Source organism: Poecilia reticulata, chromosome 21 (genome assembly GCF_904066995.2).
Source record: "Poecilia reticulata chromosome 21, P_reticulata-male-v2, whole genome shotgun sequence".
Classification (NCBI taxonomy): domain Eukaryota; kingdom Metazoa; phylum Chordata; class Actinopteri; order Cyprinodontiformes; family Poeciliidae; genus Poecilia; species Poecilia reticulata.
Window position 1 is genome coordinate 21676634 of NC_088850.1, and position 18874 is coordinate 21695507.

At 37.5% G+C, this 18874-nt stretch overlaps 3 protein-coding genes across 3 annotated transcripts; 2 read left to right on the forward strand and 1 right to left on the reverse strand.

Annotated features, from left to right (window-relative positions):
- The first annotated feature begins 2603 nt into the window (after positions 1-2603).
- On the forward strand, positions 2604-3900 carry LOC145549765 (trace amine-associated receptor 1-like). The gene has a single exon (XM_081602528.1). It carries the CDS (start codon positions 2947-2949, stop codon positions 3898-3900), a length of 954 nt encoding a protein of 317 aa, XP_081458654.1. The 5' UTR covers positions 2604-2946.
- Positions 3901-6268: 2368 nt separating this feature from the next.
- On the forward strand, positions 6269-7222 carry LOC145549754 (trace amine-associated receptor 1-like). Its single transcript, XM_081602504.1, has one exon. It carries the CDS (start codon positions 6269-6271, stop codon positions 7220-7222), a length of 954 nt encoding a protein of 317 aa, XP_081458630.1.
- A 2734-nt stretch (positions 7223-9956) lies between these two features.
- Positions 9957-17406, reverse strand: LOC103457749 (adhesion G-protein coupled receptor F1-like). Its single transcript, XM_017302128.2, has 12 exons — positions 17275-17406; positions 16578-16699; positions 16256-16462; positions 15960-16151; positions 15701-15832; positions 14976-15154; positions 14326-14502; positions 12805-14157; positions 12668-12709; positions 12439-12492; positions 12296-12362; positions 9957-10706 (listed from the first exon to the last, which is right to left on the reverse strand). The coding sequence occupies exons 2-12, from the start codon at positions 16618-16620 to the stop codon at positions 10660-10662; spliced, it is 2493 nt and encodes an 830-aa protein (XP_017157617.1). The 5' UTR covers positions 16621-16699; positions 17275-17406; the 3' UTR covers positions 9957-10659.
- Between the last annotated feature and the right edge of the window lie 1468 nt (positions 17407-18874).

The window sequence follows — 18874 nt, forward strand, 5'->3', positions numbered from 1 at the left end:
TGTTTTACAGATTGTCTGCTTTTCTCTGTTTTCCACAGTAAAGTTTAAGTTTCAAACTAAATGTCTTGAATTTATTGATTTATGAAACTACAATAAAACTTGTTCAAAATCTGCTTTTGTTGCATAAAAAATAGATTTTTGCACCATAACAGCAAAAACTTTGACATAATGTTGAAATACATTTCATCTTTTGTAATAAAAAATGTCCTAATTAATCTTGAGTCTCAGTCTAATGTACCTATTGTACGTTAATTCAAAACATATTAGGTTTTTAAACTTTTGCTTCTATAATTTAGGCTGATTCTTCTTTTAGTCTTTGATGTAGAATCATGGTGGGTCCATGACAGATTTTCTCATTGAACTTTGTTGGTACAAATAATAACTAGGCACTAGACAATCATTACTTTTATTTTTCATGAAAATGTCAATGTTCAATGAGTGATTGATAGCTTAACATTCAACATGCCAGCTTAAATGTTTATTGAGATTTGGACATGGCTGCAGAAAGGTGACAAAAAAAAAAGACTTTGAAAAAGGCCTGGGTCAGGGAACGTGGAAGATGTTCACCAAAAAGCACAACTCCGGATCTGGTGGGTGAAGTAGATCTTCAAAGAAAGAAATGAAATATAAATAAAACCCCATCGCACATGCATGACCACAAGGCCATCCTGAAGTGACACAAAGTTTATGCTTTGAGGCTTGGAGTTGCCAAATTAATGGTTCAGTCAATCAAAATACAGGCAGAATAAACTTGCTAGCTAACCTAACAGCAGAATATGTGATATAAGCTACGTTGAGAAAAATTAAATGACTTGCAAAAGATTAACAAATATCATATGACATTTTAGTGATGCCTGGTAAAGTAAATCCTATTTACATTTTCCTTTACATTGTGCAAAGGTCCTTTTACTCTGCATTTAATACAGACACTGAGTGTCCTCATGACTCACTGAGCACATGGTACTACTGAAAACAATTTATACACATTTGACAAACAACTTAGTTGTCGTTCTGAACAACTCTGGTGGAATATCTCCATGCCCTTTTCTGTTGCACTAAATAACAAATGTTACCAAATATTTCACCTACACAAAGTAGCTTCCTCTAAGTGTTGCACTCCAAGCTGTTTTCAGTAACATTTATAGTTCCTGCAGTCATGTCATGATAATACATTTCCGATATGCCTGCCTTACAGGCTAGGAAAAGGTCCATATCTTGAAGGTCTTACTGTGTAAACTATGGGAACCCGCCAGAGCATATTAAGCAACTCAACATTGGTTGAGTTGGGTCTCTTTGACCCACATTAGGCTATGAAGGAGCTGCAGAGGCAGATTATCTTGATTGCCACTGGGAGCAACACTGAGAATATCACTGGGTAATAGCAAAGACCAGCTTCCTCAACCTCCATAAAGAACTTGTGAACAGTCAAACATTGTCATTTTAAGAGAATAGGAGCTGATAGTGAACCAGTTGCCTAATCTTGGTCTAAGACTTCAGGAAAGGCTGCTGTGCAGACCTGGAGGTAGAAGTGGCAGCAACGTCTTGAAATGACCTTTTGACACTAGACCAGGGATCGTCAACTCCAGGCCTTGAGGCCCGGTGTTCTGCAGGTTTTAGAAGTGTCTCTGCTTCACGTCAAATAGTCAGGTTATTAGCAGGCTTTTTGAGGAAGTAATTCAGCTATTTGATTGTTGTGTGTTGAACCAGGGACACAACTAAAACTAGCAGAACACTGGCCGTTGAAGACTGAATTTGAGGACCCCTGCTGTAGACGATGAATGATCAACAAGAATGTAATGGTTACAGAAAGAAAGCGGGTCCAGACTGAAGGATGACACTAGATTTCATACTACAGTAGCTTAGAAAAGTTTATATTATTATATTATGAGTTGGTATGGAGCAGGAAGAGTTAGAAGATGGGGTGAGAAAGTTGACATATTGTATCCAAAGGAGCACTTGCCCTGAGCAAAACCTCCTTGGGTTTGTGATGTGGCCTGAGGTTTCTCTCCACAGACTTTGCATGTTGTCTCTTTGCATTGATGGGGACCCACAGTCCAAATGTTTTAATGTTAAGGACCTTCACTGGATTCTGACCCTGCAGTTTAAGGTCCCAGTTTTCCAGCTGGTTGTTTACACGTTTCTGATGATCAGAGTCTGTGACACCAGCACGTTTTTAAACTGGGTTTCAAAATGGAAGTAGTCAGTAACACCTATAGGTGTGAAATACTCCACGATTTGTGAAAGCGCACATGTGCAGAATGCATAACTGCAGGGTTTGTTTTACGCACAGACAGGCAGATAAAAGGCAGAAAACAGGATAGTCTTGTGCTGTGTTTGCAACTTAAACCGCTCAGTTTAAAACAGGTTCTCTTAAGGAATGTATATGTGCTACATCAGCACTCGGTTCATCGTTGACGAGTACAGGTTCCTACATGAGGAGGAACCTATGGGTCAAAAGCGTGGGCGCAATCCGAACAACATGCTAAAATCCCAGCACCACATAGTGGCCTGGCATGAGAATTACGGGTCTGTGTGAAACCAAACATCTGAGAACCATATAACCATGCGTCAACAGTTTGACGTCAGTCCAACTGTGCTGGGTCCTACACACCCACAGACACGTTGCCATGCTATAAGACAACATGAAGTTTGCCCCTCATTACTGGATGGAAATCGTGGCATCCAAAGATAGGTTGGTAAGTAAGACATAAAAGCTTGTGCACAGAGACCATCATGCCGCAGAGCAACCAGCACTGACATGTTGCCTCGTTGCACTGAGACTCACATTGCTGTAAGCAGCTAGCACAGCGTGTAAGGGTTGATCAGCAGTATCAGGTATTAGAAAAGCCACTCTTTGTTTACATGTATGTAATTTAACCTTTTATTAAATTCATTTTAAATGTCTGTCTTAGTTTTAATGTAACCTGAATTCAGTTTTAGGTCTTCATGGAAAACAGGACGGGTGTGACTGTCTTACAGCATCCCTGCTATGAGATAAATCAGTTTAGCTACAAACGAACCACCACTCCTTCTGTTGCATGTATAACGGTGTATGCGTTTCTGACACTTCTGTCTCTTGTGACTGTATGTCTAAACCTCCTTGTGGTAATATCAATAATGTATTTCAAACAGCTTCACACACCCACCAACACTCTCATTCTGTCTCTGGCTGTGGCCGACCTGCTGGTTGGGATTTTAGTGTTTCCTCTCAGCATGGCCTTCTCTCTCAGTTCATGTACCTATAATGAGAGTTTATTTTGTGAGGTCCGTGACAGCTTTGACATATTGTTTAGTACATGCTCTATTATGCACCTGTGTTGTATTTCAGTAGACAGGTACTATGCTGTGTGCCAGCCTCTCACATATAGATCTAAAATCAGCCGTCATGTTGTTGCCATCATGATCGCAGTGAGCTGGACTGTTTCTGCTCTCGTTAGCATCGGAGTGATAATTCCCAGATTGTCCCATGATGGATGTGTTGACTTGTGCTTTCTTGATGTAATGACAGCAAACATTATTGGATCTATCATGTCATTTTACTTCCCAGTGGTCATAATGCTTTGCATCTACCTGAAGATTTTCCTTGTCGCACAGAAACAGGCACGAAGCATCCAGAGCATAAAGTCTGGAGCAACTGCCAGTAAGATGGAGAGAAAAGCCACCAAAACTCTGGCTATTGTTCTGGGAGTTTTTCTGTTTTGCTGGTCTCCTTTCTTCCTTTGCATTTTCTTTTCTATCCCGGTTTCTGTGACTGAAACTGTTAACTGGCTTGCACTGTCAAACTCTACACTGAACCCGTTTATCTACGCTTTCTTTTATACCTGGTTCAGGTCAGCTTTTAAAATGGTTGCTTCTGGGAAAATATTCTTTGGTGACTATTGTAACTTCAAATTACACTGAACTGTTTCTTGAGGTGTATAATAATAAAACTTATTAAAATACGTTAATGCTGACGTTTCTATGGAAACTGAATCATGTTAAGATCTTTTAACTTGCAACATCAAAGGAAACTAAAATAAATGCTACTTTTTGAAACTTGACTAAAACTTTTCCATTTTCTCGGAATTTGTACAATTTCTTCTCCTGAAGCAAAACACTAAAAAAAAGAGAAGCAGAAGCTTGATAAAATATAACACACTTTAATACAGAAGTGAGTAAAAATATATTTTGTGAAAATGAAATATGTAACAAAGAATTGCAATAAATAAAAAAACATGTCATAATTCTAACATTTGGGACTTGCTGTATATGTATTGTGGACTATTTTTTCCACAGCTGCAGACAACATAAAAACATGAAGTCTGAGCTGGGATTTGAAAATTAACATCAGGTGAGGAGAATCTCCAACAGTACAGAGGAATGCCGAGAAATCATTTTTGTTAACAGTTACATTGATGTGTTCAAAAACTCATTTTCTTCTGTGTCTGGTCCACTTCCGTAAAAAGTTTAGAAGTATGTTGGGTTAATTCTTCCAGCACGTTTCCCACATGATTCCAGAATCAAATCAAATCAAATCAAATTTTATTTGTATAGCACATTTCAGCAGCAAGGCATTTCAAGGTGCTTTACATAATTAAAAACAGCATGTGACATTGAATAAACAGTAAAAAGGAGAAAGATTTTGGAAAATGAGAGAAAAAAAAGAAAAAGATTTTTTAATAAAAGATAAAAACATATTTTGGTACGGAATTTAAGCGCCTGTCGTCGCCGGACTCAGTCGTCCGTTTAACACGGGTATTATCCAGGCCCCGTCGCCTAACAGGGAACAAATACGGAGCAAGTAAGGCTCCATTCTGCTGCATTTGTACAGGGTGTGTGGTACTGAACACTTCAAATTAGACTCCAAATGAAGAATTTTGATGCTGATTCAAAGAGGAAAACACATTTCCAGATGGATGTAGACAAATGATGCTGATAATTACAGCTTTTTGTCACACAAGACCAAGTCTGTATAGCTGCTTAACTGTTAAATCTGATTCTCACAAGAAAATATGTCACAAAAGGTTGTGTCATATCAACAATTAAAATAAAAGCAAACTTTCTTTTGTTGTTGTGCGTTTTGCATGTGAGGGTTTCAGTCAAAGCAGAATTTGTTTTGGTGAAGGAGGGATGAATGAGACCACTGCATTAGACGACACACTGAAGCCACTTAAAGAACCTATCAGGAAAAATACATCAACTCATGATTATTCAGTATATCATTATGTTCACATTGTGCACAATAACACAATGCACTGTCATTATTTGTTGTATTAAATAAACAGGCAAACATAAGTCACAATTTTTTTTTTTTAGAAATATCCTTCCAAAATACAATAACACGCAAGAAAAAAGTAATATTGCTCTATGCCACTAGCTGTGTCTCCTTTGCAAATGTTTGTGTATATTCTGCTAATTTCAAAAAAACAAAATATTCCAATTGCTGTGTTTCCATTAAATAAGAAATAAGTTATTAAAAATGATGGATGATCAGAGTCTGTGACACCAGCACGTTTTTAAACCGGGTTTCAGAATTTAAGTAGTCAGTAACACTCAAAGGTGTGAAATACTCCACGATTTGTGAAAGCGCACATGTGCAGAATGCATAACTGCAGGGTTTGTTTTACACACAGACAGGCAGATAAAAGGCAGAAAACAGGATAGTCTTGTGCTGTGTTTGCAACTTAAACCGCTCAGTTTAAAACAGGTTCTCTTAAGGAATGTATATGTGCTACATCAGCACTCGGTTCATCGTTGACGAGTACAGGTTCCTACATGAGGAGGAACCTATGGGTCAAAAGCGTGGGCGCAATCCGAACAACATGCTAAAATCACAGCACCACATAGTGGCCTGGCATGAGAATTACGGGTCTGTGTGAAACCAAACATCTGAGAACCATATAACCATGCGTCAACAGTTTGACGTCAGTCCAACTGTGCTGGGTCCTACACACCCACAGACACGTTGCCATGCTATAAGACAACATGAAGTTTGCCCCTCATTACTGGATGGAAATCGTGGCATCCAAAGATAGGTTGGTAAGTAAGACATAAAAGCTTGTGCACAGAGACCATCATGCCGCAGAGCAACCAGCACTGACATGTTGCCTCGTTGCACTGAGACTCACATTGCTGTAAGCAGCTAGCACAGCGTGTAAGGGTTGATCAGCAGTATCAGGTATTAGAAAAGCCACTCTTTGTTTACATGTATGTAATTTAACCTTTTATTAAATTCATTTTAAATGTCTGTCTTAGTTCTAATGTAACCTGAATTCAGTTTTAGGTCTTCATGGAAAACAGGACGGGTGTGACTGTCTTACAGCATCCCTGCTATGAGATAAATCAGTTTAGCTACAAACGAACCACCACTCCTTCTGTTGCATGTATAACGGTGTATGCGTTTCTGACACTTCTGTCTCTTGTGACTGTATGTGGAAACCTCCTTGTGGTAATATCAATAATGTATTTCAAACAGCTTCACACACCCACCAACACTCTCATTCTGTCTCTGGCTGTGGCCGACCTGCTGGTTGGGATTTTAGTGTTTCCTCTCAGCATGGCCTTCTCTCTCAGTTCATGTACCTATAATGAGAGTTTATTTTGTGAGGTCCGTGACAGCTTTGACATATTGTTTAGTACATGCTCTATTATGCACCTGTGTTGTATTTCAGTTGACAGGTACTATGCTGTGTGCCAGCCTCTCACATATAGATCCAAAATCAGCCGTCATGTTGTTGCCATCATGATCGCAGTGAGCTGGACTGTTTCTGCTCTCGTTAGCATCGGAGTGATAATTCCCAGATTGTCCCATGATGGATGTGTTGACTTGTGCTTTCTTGATGTAATGACAGCAAACATTATTGGATCTATCATGTCATTTTACTTCCCAGTGGTCATAATGCTTTGCATCTACCTGAAGATTTTCCTTGTCGCACAGAAACAGGCACGAAGCATCCAGAGCATAAAGTCTGGAGCAACTGCCAGTAAGATGGAGAGAAAAGCCACCAAAACTCTGGCTATTGTTCTGGGAGTTTTTCTGTTTTGCTGGTCTCCTTTCTTCCTTTGCATTTTCTTTTCTATCCCGGTTTCTGTGATTGAAACTGTTAACTGGCTTGCACTGTCAAACTCTACACTGAACCCGTTTATCTACGCTTTCTTTTATACCTGGTTCAGGTCAGCTTTTAAAATGGTTGCTTCTGGGAAAATATTCTTTGGTGACTATTGTAACTTCAAATTACACTGAACTGTTTCTTGAGGTGTATAATAATAAAACTTATTAAAATACGTTAATGCTGACATTTCTATGGAAACTGAATCATGTTAAGATCTTTTAACTTGCAACATCAAAGGAAACTAAAATAAATGCTACTTTTTGAAACTTGACTAAAACTTTTCAATTTTCTGAGAAATCATTTTTGTTAACAGTTACATTGATGTGTTCAAAAACTTATTTTCTTCTGTGCCTGGTCAACTTACTTAAAAAGTTTAGAAGTATGTTGGGTTAGTTCTTCCAGCACGTTTCCCAAATGTTTACACAAACATTTGGTTATATGCTAATATAACCAAATATATGCTTGATATTCTGCTAATATCAAGAAAACACAATATTGCAATTGCTGTGTTTCCATTAAATAAGAAATAAGTTAGTAAAAACAATGTATGATCAGAGTCTGTGACACCAGAATGTTTTTAAACCAGGTTTCTGAATGGAAGTTGTCAGTAACACCCAGAGGTGTGAAAAACTCCATGAATTGTGAAAGCGTGCATAAAGCACGACTGCAGGGTTTGTTTTACACACAGACAGGTAGATAACAAAAACAGGATAGTCTTGTGCTGTGTTTGCAACTTATCCTGTTCAGCTTAAATCAGCTTCTCATAAGAAATGAACCTGTGCCATTAACACTGCAGTCCATCAGAGGGGAGGGACATTGGACAGCAGGTTGTCATGGATACTTGGAAAATAAAAAAAAAGAAAATAAACAGAAAGTAGTTTTAATTATCATAATTACTGCAGCTCTTTGATTGGGTATCTAAAGTCTAGATCCAGACCCAAAATAAGTGTTTTGTGGACCAGGAGGTTTTCAGGTTTATACTGAATATACAAAAAAATGGCTCATGGTGAAAAAAGTATAAAAGTGGCAATTATGAGGGAAGGTATCATTTTTTTATCTTCATTCATGTAATGAGGAGAATAATCAATTTTGTCTCATTTATAAAGAGAAATTTAAAAACATAAGAATCAACAATATGAAATGTTACACAAATTACCAGGATGATAACGCAAAGCTGTGATAGACTGGTGACCTGTCCAGGGTGACTCCGCCTCTCGCCTGAGACGTTGGCTGGAGATAGAAACCAGCAGGGTGTTAGAAGATGGATGGATGGATGGATGGATGGATGGATGGATGGATGGATGGATGGATGGATGGATGGATGGATGGATGGATGGATGGATGGATGGATGGATGGATGGATGGATGGATGGATGGATGGATGGATGGATGGATAACGCAAAGCATCTTAAATGAAACGTAAAATATAAATCACCTGGATTTACTGGATTCAATGTCAGAGGGTGTGCTTCAGACATATAGTGCGGTGCAAAGTATTTACAAATATCTTCTATTTTGGCTTTGTTTTTTGGGGGAGGGTCAAACTTAAATTATAAATCAACAAATTTTAGTATCAGTTGGAGGAAATATCACTGTACAAGTCTTGAACTTGTTTAGACAACTAATAGCTGCTTTTAGTTTTTTGGGGGAATATAGTCAAATCAGAGCACAACTCACCTAGTCTCCATCCTCCAACATTCATAATTAATGCTTCAGTCCCAGTCACTTCCTGAAATAGACAAGTTGAAGTTAGCTAAGAATGCAGACTGTACCTAACAATAAAGGTAGCAGAAATTGATGTGCATCTGAATATAAGTACATTTAGTGTTACATGGTACGACACAGTCAGGATGATTTTCATGCTCACCGCCACAACAGACACAGACTGTCTGAATCCCAGTTCATCCAGGCTGCAGCACAGAACCAGCAGCATAAAACTGAACCAGGCCACATTTGGCAAAGCCATCCTGACTGGACAGACGATCAAACCAAACATCAGTAACACAGTTAAGCATTGACTTACTGAATCATGCATTTAAGGGACAAAAAACAGAAACTGTGAGAGATGCAGCATTAATGAGGTGGAATTTGTTTTTCTCCTATGGATGAATTTTTACAAAATGTCTAAATAACCCATCATGCTTTCTAGGGTGACATGCAATGTGTTATTTTCGTATTGCAATGAGACAAAATTTCAATACGATTTTGTTCATTCAAAAAATGAATTCATTTGGATTCATTTTTCCAACTAATTGAATCTACTAACTGACATTAGTAGTTTTAAAGTCAGTACGGTACACATGTACAACTGCTGGTGACTTAATCACATGGTTGTAACTCAATGCATTTGGCCAAGTGATGAAGAGTGACTTCCTGAATGGGAAGGAAAGAGGATTGGTAGGTCTTTAAATGTAGCACAGACATTGTTGCCAGCTGGGCAACAATGTCTCAAATGTCTCAATGTCTCAACAATGTTTCAAATCATATCATATACTAGGATCTTCACATCCAAGAATCTCAGATTTATAGAGTTGTCTAGAAACCAGAAAGCATTCAGTGTTGATGTCAGAGATAAGAAGAGAATAAACAGATAGAAACTCACTGCCAAAAACATGGAGGACACCAGATACTGATGCTCGACAGCATTCAGCAGATGGGCTGAAACCATTTTCATTTCCTTCATGTGATACTGAAAGTTCTTCAGTGTCTCTGTTTGAACTCACACCACAGGTATTTTAGCCTTCAGCAGCTTTCAGACACAAGATGTCAGCTTGTTTTTCCTCGTCAAGAACTGCATGTAACCAGTTTTACAAGTTTACTCTTCGAACTCTGAGTCAGGCCTTTAATATTATTAAAGAGAAAAAAAAATGACAGCAGAAAGCTGCAGAAAACATAATTTCTGTACAAGTATTACAATGACATTTTTGAATCTTTAGGTTTGGGAAAACATTAATAAATAAAATGTACAGTTCTGTTATAAAAGTATAACACACACCATCCTGTCACTAGAGATTTCTACACTCTTCATCCCAGTACACACACACACACACACCCACGCACACACACACACACGCACTTTATACAAAACGGAAGCGTCAACAGCTACTTACAAAATGAAATTCATTACTTCTCATTCATATTAGAAGTGTTATATTACATCAACATTAGAATCATTATTGGACTAAAGTGATTTGGATAACCTGCTTTGCAAAAATTTTACTTTTCTGCATCTACTTTGTATGTTATATGTTTATTTAAAATAATCTGATATAAGCTTCTCAATGTTTAACATAATAAATCCACCAAATAAATCCCAGACCATAAAAAATTAAGGAAATCTTTTGATCAAAGGTTGGGATGAAAAATGTTTACAAACAGATTATTATACATTTTGAAAAGACATGCACATGCCATGTGAAGAAAGATGTATTATTACAAGTAGCAGCTGCTAAAAGCAGTGGGTTCAGTTTCCTTGATTTGTTCACAATCCATTAAAAACCAAATCAAACTTGATAAGAGCACATTTCTGTACAAAAAACAATAATGATTTGCTTGACTTTGCATTGGATTAAGTGTTGGATGCATTAGAAGACGTGTGGTAGCCCCGGGTAGAACCTGCAACAAAAATATGTTTTATTTAGTTTGAGGTGTGCAGTACTGCAAGATATGCAGTATTTAGAAAATATACTCTTCAATACTTTTTAACTCTAGAGTCAGTCCTTATTGAGGATGACTAATATTACTAAAATTTAAGACACTCCCGTACATTTGACATTTAACTGTACAACCTAAAGGTGAACATCTCAGCCACATGTGGTGCAGATTAGAGTAGAAAGTTCATGGTGCTTTCAAAGTGATTAGGGTTAAACATACGGTCTTGTCAAAAAGCATAAATGGATAGTAATTTGCAACCTTTACCACATTTTAACCTAAATATATATTATTGGGATTTTTTTTTGGGTAGCTCAATAAAATTATTCCATTATTGTAAAGTCAGAAGAAAATATCACAGAATTTCTAGTGAAAACCTGAATCCTGTGTATTCAGCTCATGTGCTGCTGATGAGGCAGTATATTTTTCAGGGTTTTTACCAGATTTATTCACAAAACATCTTATTTTAGGAGCACATGACTAAGTTCATGAGGTGAACATATTCAACAGCATATCGTCCAGAGTTACCGTGAGGGTTTCATAATGTCCTCGTCTGGCTCTGAGAGACCTTTAAAACTGTTTTACAAACTAATCCTGGTCTTCATGAAACTGTTTTTTGTTTGTTTTTTTTCATAAAAAACCCTCTGAAATTAAACACACAAAGATATAAGGTAAGGTAATTTTATTTATATAGCACATTTTCAGCAACAAGGCAATTCAAAGTGCTTCGTTTGCTGATTAGGTGACTTCAGAAGGTAGCTGGTTGTGATAGATTTTACTGTATTTAGTTTCTAAATTTCTATTTTTAAATTTATGTAATTTAAATTTATTTTATGTATATATAGTACATTTGAAAAAAAATATTCTGAAATGTGCTGTTATAACCTATAAATAGGAAACATTTGTGACTATGTTGCATATGATTTTAAACACATAAAAGAAAAATATGGCTTGTAATAATACAAGTAAATTTGAATTACTGTATTTATTCAGACAAATTTAAAATTAATTTAATCATTTTCAAGTTATCAATAAAACTGAATAAATCTGAAATAAAATTTTGTGAAACAATTATCTGGACTGTGTGAACATGTGACACCATGTTTGAAAATGTGATGAAGAGAATAAACTACAAAGACCTGAAAAAAAACAAAAAAAAACAATGTGATTTTAATGTCTTTTTGACTCATTTACTGGAAGATTAGTTTATCTAAAAGCTCTTTAGGATGTAACATAATTTAGGTAAGTTATTTTAGGAATTTGATTCTTTAACAGAGATTACATTACATATATATATATATATATATATATATATATATATATATATATATATATATATATATATATATATATATATATATATATATATATATATATATATATATATATATATAGACTGCTCAAAAAATAAAGGGAACACTTAAACACTTAAGTGTTCCCTTTATTTTTTTGAGCCATATATATGGTGTGGAACTTGTTGATTTTAAAATGTATGTACTATGACCAAAATAGAACTTTAAAGAAGTACATCATGAAAAACAAAAATGACGTACGTCTTGGTTTTTTCAGCTTGTTTAAGAAGTTGCTCACTCCACTGGACAGAGTTCCTCTGCTGGTGCTCTGAAACAAGAACAACAGAAAATGTCAGAAGCCTGAAAAGTGAACAATGAATGAATTAATTAAGAAAACCTCTTACTCTTGTCCTGCTTTGCGAGGAATATCCCTGAGATATGGTCATCGCTGACCGCACCTAAAAAGTTATTTTTGTTGGTTAGTATGCTACTGGAAACCTGATAAATTATGTACGAAAAGGAAATCTCTGTAATATGACTGATTACAAAGTTTTAACATAAAAAATGAGATGTTTGCTACGCACTTTCTGTGCTTCAAATCCCCCTTTTTACTGTATTGTGAGACAAACTCACCGTTTTGTCCAACAGTGTTCCAAACACCAGAATGAAGAAACCCTATAGAGAAACATCAAATAAAATCCTTTTCATTTTTTTTCACATTAAGAAGCAGGATAAGAGTATGAAAAGTGATTATGTACATGAAATGTTACCTGGACTGAATTGAACAATGCAAATGTAATGTGCATTCCTCTGTTTTTTGGGCTGATCAAGACTCCGACTCCCAAACCCCAAGTCAGTCCGAACAACGGCGTGAGCACAGCTAAACTCCTGGCAATCACATATAGAATGTTCTTCTCCTCTGTTTGGGCTGCATTTGCTCCACCTCTTCTGCTCAGTATTTTGTACAGCACCACAATCAGGATGATTAAGTTTATCACCACTATCAAGAGAGCAGGGATCACGAAGGCCAGCAGAGCTTTGGACTGGTCCCAGTTGAGCCAACAGACGACGTTTTGTCTGATGTACTCATTTGAGGGAGCAGTCGAAGCTATAGTTATAGTTGCAATGATCAGTGGCGCTCCATATCCCAAAGAGAATCCAATGATCAGCATGGTTAGCTTAGACAGACCTCCGTCAAAGACACTGAGAGTCCGGTAGAGCAACAGCAGAGCCGAGGCTAACATCCAGAAGAACAGAGCCAGGTAGAAAAAGTGGATGAAGAAGGTCGCGGCTGTGCAGGCCGGCGCACTGTTTGTGTTTGAAATGGCCGCTCCAATAATGAACCAAATGTCTGCAATCAGGAGAGACACGGCAATGTTGACGATGGAGACGTGACGCAAGTACGACGTTGAATGTTTTTTTATTTTTCTCCATGCGATGCCTTCAATGATGAGACATACAACCAGGGAGCCCATGGATATGCCAATTCCAATGTAGGTTATAAAGTCCAACACAGGATCCTGTGGGCTGTCAGGTGACATCAGAATGGAGAAGGACGTGGTGTGGTTGCAGCTGCACCTGACTGTTCCGTTTCCATTCTGTACAAAGGAGCAGCCTTCATCGCTCCATCCTCCAAGACCATCAAGCAGATGGAAATCCCAGAAAACACACTTAGGCTTTCCCAGGGTGTCATTCAGAACATTAAATACTATTGATATGTTGTTAATGTCTGATTCTGGCCGAATAAGCACCACCCTTCCATTGATGACGCTGAATGATGTGTTCACGTTTTGCCTTGCAGGAAGGACGTTGTCCATGGAAGCAAATAACATTACTGCGACTGACTGCCTGCTTCCCTCAGCTTCTGGTATGTCTATTTCCACGGACGAATTAAAGTCATCCTGGAAATTGTTTGTGAAATTAATTTTGGTGAAAATAATATACTGCGTATCTATGTTCAAAGGTTCGTTGACAACATGGGTTGCTATCCCTTCAAAGGCGCTCAAAAATGAAGAGCTGGCATTTTTGTTTTCTGAGCTTTCACTTCTGTTGTCATTGTTCAGTTCATTCCATGAATTTTTTGCAGCATCAGTGGTAAGAATGCCTGCACTTTCCAGGATATTCTAGATTAAAAAACAGAAAAAGAACAAATATTTTTTACAAGCAAAATATTTTTTTTAATCTAAAATCTAGATAAGTTGTACTTTTCTCTGGTGTTTGTGTATCTCCCTTTTAATGCTGGCCTGGGCAACTGCCCATACAATCTTCATACATAAACCCGCACTGCTTACCTGTGTAGAGTCCTTAGATAATGTGATTTGTAAAGAATTGGCCCTCCTGCCAATATTTGCAAAGATTTTCACCATGGCGCTGATGGTGGCTGGAGAATCAGTTATGGTCTTAGAGTTGGTGATAGTTGCATCTTTGAGGTCTTTCAAGAATACTGGCAGAGTAACTGCATCCAATGCCTGCCGAGGTTCAAAAGTTTATTATTACAAGTTATAGAAATACTTACATCTAAATCACTTAGAGCATAAAATGCAGAAGTTGTATCACTACAGTATATTGATCCAAATTATAGGCTCATGAACGTATCATGAAGTGTTGTGTGTTACAGAGTCACAAGATTATCTTTTGCTAAATGTGGGTTTTTGATCAATTGGGTCTTGGATTTAAGAGTCTAATATGATAGTTCAGGTTTTCTCAGCTTTAGATCATATACAGTAAGGACAAGATATGATTGGTATGATTGGAATAAAATGTTATTAGAATTATGTAAAATATTAATTTTATTGTTAAAGAACATCATTCTCATATTTTTTGTCAGTCATTGTCATGTATTACTCCCCATTTCCCAGAATTTTTCTTTTTGAGATCCTAACATTTTAGTAAATAAAATGTGTTATGAAGAAGAGTATAGACATGAGATGAACCAGGTTACCTCAGACTCATTGAGCAGATTCTGTATGACTTCTAGAACACAGTTGTCTTTAATATCTCCATATTTGCCATCTGCCTTACAAACTGCAGTTTTGTTTCCCACCTTTCCCTTTTCACAGGATGCAACAGCCTCAAAACCTTCCGATCCGGCACTGAATACATCGTCAGGTTCACAAAAAACTAAACAAAAAGATAAAATGATTTAGCTGATTTTTAACATATTTTCTAATCACTATCCAGATCACTGTACAGCCCCAAAATGCTGCTAACCCTGGCAGATTTACAAGTAAATCATTGTGTTAATTTTACCAACATCTTCTGATTGAAATAATATTATTGTTTTGGAGAGGTCCACTCAGAGTACCAACCAATTAAAACATGCAAAAAGTTGCTCAGAGATTTTAAGTGATTTGACTGCTGGAATATAAAAAAACAACAAAAAAACAATTTGTACAGAAATTAAGATTGTATTTTGACACACAAGTTCCTAATTACAATGTAAATAAAAACTGCAAAGGTACTTATTGTAAAAAAAAAAACCCTTGCATTTTGTCCCAATATATTTTTGGAGAAGCCTGTGTCACTTCTTATCACAAACTTATTCGTTGAATAGTTTTAAATCTAAATCAACCAGGGTTTTAAATAGTTTTGGGAGCAGTTGTACACATGACCTGGTTTGTATTTTATTTAGCTTTTCATGGTTCTGTTGTCTGGATCGATGCCCACCATCTTTGATTAAATCCAGAGTTATTATTTTATAATCCTGTGGGTTTGTTGTCACTTGGCAGGTTATCGTCTCTTCCTGTTGGGTACATCCATCTGGGGCTTTGTAATCATACTTGATTTCCAAACCGGGAGCTAAACAACAGAATCATAACACTTTATTTTTGAGTATAGTTCATAACAAATACTTACAGACTGAAACTTTAACATGCCATAGGTTATTATAATAAAGCATTAAAATATATGCTTGTTGAATATTTACTTGGAAGAGTCAGGCCTTTAAATTCAACCTGGTAGCCAGTGTTAACAGAACACTGCACTGACACAGAAGCACCACATTGCACCGTTCCTTTGACTGGGTTCACGGTAATCTGTGGTGCTGCTTTGGATGTTAAGGAGAGGCTCTGTGTGAAAATGGCACCATCTTTCCGCTTCATTTGACACACATATGTTCCTGAAAAACAAAACAAAAACCATCTTTGTCGTTGTAATTTCCTAAAGACGGATGTTAAATTACACGTGACCATCCAAGCTGCTACGTTTCAACACTATCAATACCGTCATGAATTTTCAAAAACTTTGGGATTGTGTATTTTGATATTGCATCTTGGCTGGGTTTGTCTGTGGCCAGGAGAGTTCCAGAACGTGTCCACTCCACCGTCAGGTCTGAACCCAGATTAGTCGGAGGAGGTCCACATGTCAGGGTGACTAGAACCCCAGCAATTATTGTGTTGGGATCAACTGATGTAGTTAATTGTTTAACGCCTGTGTGACACAAAGATGGTGAAAAAAAGCACATACCCCCATACTATTTATAAATTTATTTGAGAACATATTAAGGCGGCTGAAACATGGTCCAAATTTGTTGATGGTCACTTACTGACAAAGTCCACAGGATACTTTGTTGCCAGTTGATTTAACATTTCATCTTTTGCTAAATCAACTTGTTTTACATCCCCAGAAGAAATAATGAGAGTATAGTCAGCAATGGTACTTCCACGCCTGGAATACAAAATTATATCTGAATTAAAATTCAGTCAAAGTGAAGTGAACTACTAAGTTCACTTAGTAGTTCATTATTTCCAAGTCTGACAGAGTTTTAGACAGTTTGTGGCAGATGATGTTTATATAAGCAGCTATACAGTAAATTGCTTTTTTTTTACTGTATAACGTCAGAGTATTCTATGGTTATTTTATATTGATTAGTTATTGTCTGGCCCTCTGACCACAAACCAACAGGCAAGTGTTGGTCAAGTGTTTTGCCCAAGGAAACAACAACTAGACAGACGGCGCAGGGATTCAAACCAGCAGTAAAACAAACTCCTACCAATGTTGACACTGTCGCCCCAAAATAACTTATTATAAACTTTCAATCCTAAAGATCTATATGAAACAGCTCATTAACTTTACATAGTAAATGGCATATACTTATACTGTATACTTTATCAAGTCCAAAAGACCCCAAAGTTCTTCATATTACATTTAGCCATTCACACACACATTCACACTTTATGCCATGTAGTTCTGAAAAATATATTTCTGAAGTAGTGTATGACAAACTATAAATTGTGACTCACCGTAAGGTTAGACTCTTCACAGTACAATCTTTTGACACAAGCTCTTGACACTTTGTTGTAGTCTGTTTGGGACATTAACATTGTCAAACAAGAAGTAAATATTACAATTTGTATCAAGTTTATCCATGATGGTACAAAACTTAGACATAAAAATTAAATATGACTTACAGCATCATAAATATCTTTATAAACAGTATTGTTTTTATTATTATATGACGTATCGAAATCCATGTTTAGAGTAAATGTCCTACTTATGACAGAGGCTGTTGTTGTGGCTACTGTTGGCATGTTTTTTGTTGTCACTGTTGGCATTTTTGATGTATTTGTCACTGTTGGTATTTCTGGTGGTGGTGTTACGTTTGTCACTGTTGGTATTTCTGGTGGTGGTGTTACGTTTGTCACTGTTGGTATTTCTGGTGGGGTTGTTGCATTTATCACTGTTGGTATTTCTGGTGGTGTTGTTGCATTTGTCACTGTTGGTATTTCAAGCGTTGTTGCATTTGTCACTGTTGGTATTTCTGGTGGTGTTGTTGCGTTTGTCGCTGTTGGTATTTCTAGCGTTGTTGCGTTTGTCGCTGTTGGTATTTCTGGTGGTGTTGTTGCGTTTGTCGCTGTTGGTATTTCTGGTGTTGTTGCGTTTGTCACTGTTGGTATTTCTGGTGGTGTTGTTGCATTTGTCGCTGTTGGTATTTCTGGTGTTGTTGCGTTTGTCGCTGTTGGTATTTCTGGTGGTGTTGCATTTGTCACTGTTGGTATTTCTGGTGGTGTTGTTGCGTTTGTCGCTGTTGGTATTTCTAGTGTTGTTGCGTTTGTCATTGTTGGTATTTCTGGTGGTGTTGTTGTGTTTGTCGTTGTTGGTATTTCTGGCATTGTTGCATTTGTCACTGTTGGTATTTCTGGTGGTGTTGTTGCGTTTGTCACTTTTGGTATTTCTAGCGTTGTTGCGTTTGTGGCTGTTGGTATTTCTGGTGTTGTTGTGTTTGCAGCTGTTGGTATTTCTGGTGGCGTTGTTGCGTTTGTCGCTGTTGGTATTTCTGGTGGCGTTGTTGCGTTTCTCGCTGTTGGTATTTCTGGCGTTGTTGCATTTGTCGCTGTTGGTATTTCTGGCATTGTTGCATTTGTCGCTGTTGGTATTTCAGGCGTTGTTGCGTTTGTCACTGTTGGCATTTCTGGCGTTGTTGCGTTTGTCGCTGTTGGCATTTCTGGCGTTGTTGCGTTTGTCACTGTTGGCATTTCTGGCGTTGTTGCGTTTGTCACTGTTGGCATTTCTGGCGTTGTTGCGTTTGTCGCTGTTGGCATTTCTGGCGTTGTTGCGTTTGTCGCTGTTGGCATTTCTGGCGTTGTTGCGTTTGTCGCTGTTGGCATTTCTGGCGTTGTTGCATTTGTCACTGTTGGTATTTCTGGCGTTGTTGCATTTGTCACTGTTGGCATTTCTGACGTTGTTGCATTTGTCGCTGTTGGTATTTCTGGCGTTGTTGCGTTTGTCGCTGTTGGTATTTCTGGCGTTGTTGCATTTGTTGCTGGTGGTATTTCCGGGCTTGTTGCATTTGTCGCTGTTGGTATTTCTGGCGTTGTTGCGTTTGTCGCTGTTGGTATTTCT